At 37.7% G+C, this 8,869-nt stretch overlaps 1 protein-coding gene across 2 annotated transcripts in view; it reads right to left on the bottom strand.

Moving 5' to 3' along the window:
• Positions 1 to 8,869, bottom strand: part of FUBP3 (far upstream element binding protein 3) — a 248,426-nt gene that overhangs the window by 14,057 nt on the left and 225,500 nt on the right. For both annotated transcript variants that reach the window (XM_053695769.1, XM_053695770.1), the window contains 2 exons: positions 929 to 1,089; positions 623 to 696 (listed from right to left, as the gene is read on the bottom strand). In XM_053695769.1, coding sequence (XP_053551744.1) covers positions 623 to 696; positions 929 to 1,089 — 235 coding nt within the window. The remainder of the gene's footprint in view (positions 1 to 622; positions 697 to 928; positions 1,090 to 8,869) is intronic.

Genomic DNA, 8,869 nt, shown 5'->3' with positions numbered 1-8,869 from the left:
GGTTTCAATGAGGTGTATATAGTTCACCGTTACCCACAAGGCAGTAAGATAGGACTGCAATACATTGTAACACTTACTGGCAGGCAATGGATTAACCATTACACAAAAAACAATGCCAACCAAGGGTTCTGTCACTGTGCCAAGATAGCTTTTCATCACTATTTAAAAAGGCCCATTGCTGCTTCCTCAGCACCCCGGCATGTAGAATGAGTTTGCAGCTTATATGAGTAATAAGTATCTTTTAAGGACAAGAAAAACTTTGTGATTCAAACAGAACATACAATAAAAAAAAAAAAAAAAAAAAAAAGTTTCCAGTTTTCATCTATTGGCAAATTTGCTTAGCTTGGTATTTTCTGTTAGAGATACCTAGATATGTAACGTGCACGACTGGAGCACTGGAGCCATTTAGTGCTCCTGCAAATGTATAACAATCGTGCAAATCTGCAGACACGTGCACGCTCTTGAACTTACCCCCCTGAATTTCAACAAAGGAAACCAAAAGAACAAAGCAAAAATTAATAGAACTAAAATTGGAAAGTTGTTTGAAATGGTATGTTCTGTCTGAATCATGAGAGAAACAAATTTGGGTTTCACGTCTCTACCAATTCTAAGAGTTACTTACTTTTGATGAGGTGTTGCATGTGCCTGGTTAAAAGGACTCTGGCCAAAGCTGCTTGGAGCACTGATTGCAGATCCCTAAGAAAGTAAATATGGCACAATTAGATTCTAGAAGATTAGCAGCCAGGAATAAAAAATAAAGTGTGGACATCTATGAAGCTTTATTAACCATACTGTGCAGTTGTATGGCAACCTATTTTCATGCAGCATTTTTAAACAAAAAAACAACACAATATCGGCTCAGATGAAGGGACGAGTACCGGATGAGACTACGGAGTTTCATAGAACTTAATCTAAATTAGATACTTACGCCAACTTTTTCATCAATCAGATGCCGCGCCATCTCGATATGTTGTGGGGGACCTCGAATGGTGAATATTCTTACTGCTGGGTCTGTGTTAGGAGGAGGGTTTCTCTGGAGTTCCACATGGGCCCCTGACTGCTGGTTTATACTTTTAATATTTTCACCCCCTGCAGGAAAGCAGAAATAAACAGCCACTTATGAACTAGACTAATTCGTAGAGGAGAAAAAAAAAACACCCAACATGTGTTGCCCCCGCTGATATCTTAATCTTGTGACAAAGGTATACACATTAAATCCATAATAGTTTTAGTTTTAAATAGAACCACAAAGATTCCAATATAAATCAATCCCAAAGAATTTCATGATCCAGAGAGCAATTTTAAGCAATGTCCTAAATTATTTCCATTTTTAAATGTTCTTCATTCTCTTGATATCTTTTGTTGAAAAGCATGGGAGGTAAGCTCAGGAGAGTGCACGTGTCTGGAGCCCTATATGGTAGCAGAACTAGATGGCAGCACTATTTCATGTAGTGCTCCAGACACCTAACTCTCTTCAACAAAGAATACTATAGGAAAGAAGCAAATTTGATAATTATTTGGAAAATTCTTTAAAATTGTATGCTCTGAATCACAATTTTTTTTATTATTATTATTCATATTCCTTTAATAAAAAAAGTATCATTTTAAAGCAGAAGAATACTATGGGAAAGAAGCAAATTTGATAATTGCAGCCTGCACATTATAAATAAAACCTATAAATAAATTAAACACATAAAACCATTAGGAGCCCAGGCCTCAGACATGTATAATAAATCCCAGTGTTCTAGAGATATAAGTACATACAGTTAAGTGCAGTGCCTGGGCTGCCAGGAAATTCTGCAATACAGTTTATATAGAAACGACGAAACAAAGCACAATTTGTACCATATGGACAAACACACAAAAAGCAAAGCAGACCTAATTGATTCAATCACAGTGCCCACCCCCTAAAGAAAGATACTCACTACAAATTGTTACAGAGCAAGACAGCAGGGACACCATACAAAGCACACGGCTCTCTTGTATTCATTAGCTCCTGAAGACAAAGAACTTCTCACCCTGCACATAACGTCTAACTACAGCACAACACAAACGTATTCCCATTAACCAGAGGTGCACAGGTGTCTCTCCCGCAGATAAACACCTGTTAAACTCTCTCAAATACAGCATGTGACTTTATATCAATTTCTAATTAAAACCCGTTATCCAATGCTCTGCCCTCTCTTGGCATCCTTTGTTGAAAAGCATACCTAAGAGTGTGTGTATGGGTGTGAAAATGTACGAGTGAGTGTTTGTGCATGAGTGAGTAACTTAAGTATTTTACTTAAAAGGGACACTAAACCCAAATTTTTTCTTTCATGATTCAGATAGAGCATGCAATTTTAAAGCAACTTTCTAATTTGCTCCTATTATCAATTTTTCTTTGTTCTCTTGCTATCTTTATTTGAAAAAGACGACAACTAAGCTAAGGAGCCAGCTAGAGCTGCAACAACTAATCGATATAATCGATTATGAAAATAGTTGTCAACGAATCTCATAATCGATTAGATGGGCTGTCCTTCGTGCTTTTGACTTTTTTTTTTTTTTTTTTATAAATTGTGATATGTACCAAATTCAACCTCTATAAGGTTATTTTAAGAGTGGACTAGATATTTTTCCTTACCCTTATAGCTGGTTATTTACCATTGCATATAGATAGTTAAGATAGAATAAAGTCCAGGCTTACTTTGTTAAGAGGCTCCTTGCATTGGTGGAGCTAAAGAAATATTCCACGTGAAATTGTCAAAACCCTACTTATGCATCTCAAGCACCTCAACACCATCTGAGCACCTCTTCTCTGCTGCAGGCAAAATAGCTTGGAATTTATTTTAAATATAGGAAAACTTTTTTTTTTAATCCGATTAGTTGATTAAGCAAAAAAAATAATTGGCCAATTAATCGATTAATAAAATAACCATTAGTTGCAGCCCTAGAGCCAGCCAACTTTTGGTTAAGACTCCAGGCAGCACTTGTTTATTGGTGCTGGTCAATCGGCAAGGACAACAACCTAGGTTGTGAACCAAAAATGGGCCGGCTTCTAAACTTACATTCTTGCTTTTCAAATAAAGATTGCAAGAGAATGAAGGAAAAAAAATAGGAGTAAATTAGAAAGTTGCTTAAAATTGCATGCTCTATCTGAATCATGAAAGAAAAAAATTGGGCTCAGTGTCCCTTTAAGGTAGGCACATTTCTAATTTTGTACCTCTTCATATGAGTACAATGCGTCAATTTATTACAAAAAATTGGCCTTTGCAATTTTTGCCCAACTGCTAAAACAAATTAGAGGGAACATTGCTTGTAGCATACACAGTGAGTCACTGTTGCTCATCACCACACGAGGGGGAGAAGCCTTTATGGAAGGTACATGGAGTTAGAAAACAATACCATTAATTAGAAATGGCCACAACAGTTGCATTGACTTATTTTTGCTGATAATCCCCTAACTTGTGTGGTATATCTATGTATAAAAACCTTTGTATGCCCATCTAACAAGGGGGTTGTGTTGGATTATATTATAACGGGAGGTTGTGAACTATTTTCAAACGTAAAAAAGGGTCGCAGGTGAAAAACGTTTAAGAAGATTACATCTAAGTTCTGCTCCAGTCCATGCTTAGGGAGACCAGCGCAGCACCCTATAAAATGGAATATCTTATACAATGATATCAAATGAAAGAGAAATGGCATAAGCGGCACCAGGAACCTTTACAAACAGATACCGTGAGCAATATGGGACCACTACACCCTTATTCTCAAGACTGTATGAAACCTTCAGCTTAGGACAGTGAGGCCTAGAATTGACCGCCCAGCGAATTCAGAAATATCAATGTCACATCCTGTAAGAAGGTTTAAGTCACAGGCCATAAAATAGTCCTTGGCTTGACGTATGGATAGCCCTGTTTGCTCTGTGCTTACAGGAACAGATACAAGAGAATGAATAATTAGTATTGACAGTAACCTAACCATTCACCTAACTAGCAGATCGATTAGTTTCATTATCAGAGGGATATCATTTTTATCTTTTCATTTAAATTACATAAGCAGCACACAAGCAATATAAACCAAAACAGCTTAATAGGCTCCTTATAGCACTTGCCGAACACGAGGAAGAAAATGATTAGCACTTTTTAATTCTACTAATTAGTGTCCTGTAAAAAAGGAGGAAGACTTGGTTCTTTGCCAAAAACCGTCTCACAGCTTTAAGGGACCTGTGGAAAAGCTATGTAAAATGTCAGCTATCAGCCTACAGAAAGGGTTAACAGGACATGGAAGCAAACATACCGTCTGAAGACACCTTGTAATGTGATATTGTATCCCACCGCATGTACTGGTGCAAATATCAGAGTTTACTGAAGCGGATATATAGATATGCTCCATGATACAGTACAACTCATTAATAGGGCACTTAAGTGTTACATTAAAATTGCTGCGCACACACACACTTAGCCTTAGCAAAAATATGTATAGAATTTACATATACAGCAAACTGTATGTTGAGAGGTCATGGTGGCTACTTGTATTTGGGGAATAACGTTCCAAGTTAGATTTTAAAACTCTCAATCTCAAAACAGAAACAATGGTGAATGCCAGAGCCCCCCAGCTGGATGGGAAATCGTAAAGCAATTAATCAAGGCAAGTAAAATGCCAAGGGGACAGGATCCGGTAGAAAGCCCCACTGTCAGAAACGCTGTATTTACCATGAAAATAAGAAGGGGTGGAGCAGGGGGAGGGGCAGCTGCAGTCAAAAGCTTTGGACATCTCAGAGGCAACAATTCTCTCCCAGCATTCCCTCTGCATTAGCACAGTTACATAGGTGACAGACAATTTGAACATTTCATGTTCAGGAACCAACCAGAGTTCAGGAGTTTCTCAGATCTAGAGATCATTTGTAGACGCCCACTTCATACTTTCAAGTCCTTTGCAAAAACTCTCTATAGTAATTTGCTCATTTTCAAAAGTAGCTACTACATATTTTCAGGAATGTGCAATTCATGGAATATTTTTCCATCATTTATTGGTCATCAATACCAAGTCTAAGGTTTTCCCATCATTGCAAGGGGTGAGCCAAGTGGTTCTTAAAGGGACATAATACTCCTATGCTAAATCACTTGAAACTGATGCAGTATAACTGTAAAAAGCTGACAGGAAAATATCACCTGAGCATCTCTATGTAAAAAAGGAAGATATTTTACCTCACAATCTCCTCAGCTCAGCAGAGTAAGTTCTGTGTAAAAAGTTTTACTCAGCTGCTCGTAAAAAAAAAATAAAAAAAAATGAAGAAATGAACAGCAGCCAATCAGCATCAGCAGTGCTGAGGTCATGAACTCTTTTACTGTGATCTCATGAGATTTCACTTAACTCTCATGAGATTTCATAGTAAACTTCCTTTAAACTGAATAGGGAAATCAGACATACTGATTTGCTACTTAGAAGTCCTTTACAATGGGAGGTAGCTACTGAGAAACTTTTTGAGGTAAAATATCTTTCTTTTTTACATAGAGATGTTCAGGTGATATTTTCTAGTCAGCTTTTTACAGCTATGCTGCATCACTTTCAAGTGTTTCAACATTTGGGTATTATTTAATATACTCTTGTGTGAGTAACTAATGGTGATCTGATTAGCACACAAAGCCTTCACCATTAGCTTGCACAAAGCTAGGCATTAAATCTCTCTCAGATGAAGCATTTCTACAGTTACTAGACAAATCAGCTCTTAATCAACTGTTCATTCTCTCAACTTTAAAGGGACATAAAATCATTTTTTTTCCAGTCTACTCCAGAATTTGTATTGTTTAAAAAGACAGATGTATTACCCTTTATTACCCATACCCCACAGTGTTGCATAACCAACAGTTATATTAATACACTTTTTACCTCTGTAATTACCTTGTATCTAAGCCCCAGCAGACTGCCCCCTTATTTCAGTTCTTTTGACAGACTTGAATTTTAGCCAATCAGTACCGACTCATAAGTAACTCAACAGGAGTGAGCACAATGTCATCTATATGGAACATGTGAACTAGCGCTATCTAGCTGTGACACACTGTCAAAATGCACTGAGATAAGAGGCGGCCTTCAAGGGCTTAGAAATTAGCATATGGGCCAGCCTAGGTTTAGCTTTCAACAAAGAACACCAAGAGAACAAAGCGAATTTGATGATAAAAGTAAGTTGAAAAGTTTCAAATCACATGCCCTGTCTGAATCATGAAAACAAAATGTATGCTTACCTGTTAAATTTCTTTCTTTCCGGACATGGAGAGTCCACAACGTCATTCCAATTACTAGTGAGATATTTAAAGGGATATTCCAGCCAAAATTGGAAACCACATGGGTGCATTTCGGTATTGAACAAAAGCATTTTTATAATATACATGCATTAGCAAAAATGTTTCTAAAAAAGATATAGCTGTTTCAAAGGTGTATTTAAGTATGCACCGTGCACCAGCATTTTACACACAGCCCTTGTTCAGAGAACCTAAGGTGCTTGTACCATCTGGTAATGACTGAACTTGTTAATTGCTTACATGATACAAGCCCCAATGATGATCTGAGCAGCTGCAGTATTTAAAATGCGGGTGCACTGAGAATAGCTATGCGTCACATGCACGTGCAGAGAATAATGTTAACACCAAAACAGTGATAACTTTTACTAGAAGCATTTTTGCCAATACATGTATATTGCAAATCTGTTTCTATTCAAAGAGCAACCCAGCAAAGCTGTTAAGTGTAACTTCCCTTACCCATAATCCCCAGTCATTCAGCCAAAGGGAAATGGAAAAAGAAATAACACAAGGGTGAAAAGGTGCCTAAAGTTTACTCAACAAAACTGCCGAATTATATTTGAAAAAAAAATAGAGTGAGGTCGTGGACTCTCCATGTCCGGAAAGAAAGAAATTTATCAGGTAAGCATAAATGTTCTTTTCTTTCCTAAGACATGGAGAGTCCACAACGTCATTCCCATTACTAATGGGAACCAATACCCAAGCTAGAGGATACGGAATGAACAGGAAGGATGAAAAAGGCAGGACCACCTAAACAGAAGGCACCACTGCTTGAAAAACCTTTCTGCCAAAAGAAGCCTCAGCCGAGGCAAAAGTACCAAATTTGTAGAATTTTGCTAACTGCCTGTATTTAACCCCTTAAGGACCAGCGACGTACCCTGTATGTCACTGGCCTTTTATTGGGACTTGATTGTTTTATAGCGCGGTCTTGTCACCAGCGTTGAGACTGCTCTATTCCACAAAGCCTGCTGGAGTGAGGGTATTAATAGCGTCTTCTTGCTAGACTTGTGCTATTATGTCCTGAAAAAAACCTTAACGACCAGTGACATACAGGGTACATTGTGGTCATTAAGGGGTTAATCTTGGTTTCTCATCACTATTTCTTATAATCACCCCCAAACCTACAGAGGCTACTATATAGACCAGTTTTGTTGTGCCCTGCTTAAAATTATATTTCAATTACCACCTCCACCCCCCCCCACAATAATAATGAGCCCCCTATTTTAGGAGGACAAATTAAGCGGTTTGTCTTGTCTATACCGCACCCTAAATTTTTGTTTTTCACTACTTCCTATGTATTTGCTCCCACAACACACCATAGCAATGAGTCTATATGCCTTATTTTGATCAGCAGGACTGCTACTTATATAAACTTATTTAGGATCCCGGTTGCCTCTATTGAGGTGTTGGTACCATCGCTATTCTATAGATTCTGTTTATTTTTTTAAGGGAGTTTGCATTATATCACACTATATACCGCACTATACTACATGCTATATATTATATTATCTTCTATACTCTTTTAGATTTAAGGAAGTTGCTATTTGTTTACTCATATTAAGAAAATCTGAGGTTAATTTATTGTTATTTTGCTACAAGTACAGTACTATATTATGGACATTTTGGTATGTCATGTATTACAAGGACCTTGCTGATTGTCTTCACCTGTTTCATGCTGGCTGCTTATGCGGCAATTTTGTACTGTTTCTATTTATTTTCATCCTCAAAAATTATTAAAAAAAATTTTTTTTTGTAGAAGTTGGAAAAAGTATGCAAAGAGGACTGTTGCCGCCTTGCAAATCTGTTCCACAGAAGCTTCATTTTTGAAAGCTCAAGAGGAGACAGCTTTAGTGGAATGAGCCGTAATTCTCTCAGGAGCCTGCTATCCAGCAGTCTCATAAGCCAGACGAATCATACTTCTAAACTAGAAGGAAAGAGTAGTAGAAGTGGCCTTCTGACCTCACGCTTCCCAGAGAAAACAAAAAGGGCAGAAGATTGCCGAAAATCTTTAGTAACTTGAAGGTAAAACTTAAGAGCACGCACAACATCCACGTTATGCAAAAGACGTTCCTTTTGAGAAGGATAAGGACAAAAAAGAAAGAACTACAATTTCCTGAATAATGTTTCGATCAGACACCACTTTAGGGAGAAAACCCAATTTAGTAAGAAGGACCGCCTTATGAAAGATAAGGAGCAGGGAATCACACTGCAGAGCAGAAAGTTCAGAAACTCTGCGAGTGGAAGAAATAGCAAGGAGAAACAAAATGTTCCAAGATAACTTTATATCAACAACATGCATCAGTTCAAACGGAGCCTGCTGCAAAAAGGAGCAACAGGTTTAAAGACGGGCCAGATTCTGACCAGAGCCTGAACAAAAGCTTGAACATTTGGCAACTCTGCCAGATGTTTGTACAAAAGGATAGACAGAGCAGTAATCTGACCTTTCTGAGTACTGACTGACAAACCTTTCTCCAGGACATCCTGAAGAAAAGATAAAATTTGTGGAATCCTCACCGACTAAGAAAAACCATTAACTTCACACCAAAAAAAAGGTATTTATGCCATACCTTATGGTAAATCTTACGTGTAAC

This window comes from Bombina bombina, chromosome 12 (genome assembly GCF_027579735.1).
Source record: "Bombina bombina isolate aBomBom1 chromosome 12, aBomBom1.pri, whole genome shotgun sequence".
NCBI classification, from domain to species: Eukaryota; Metazoa; Chordata; class Amphibia; order Anura; family Bombinatoridae; genus Bombina; species Bombina bombina.
This window is presented reverse-complemented; position numbering and strand designations above follow the sequence as displayed.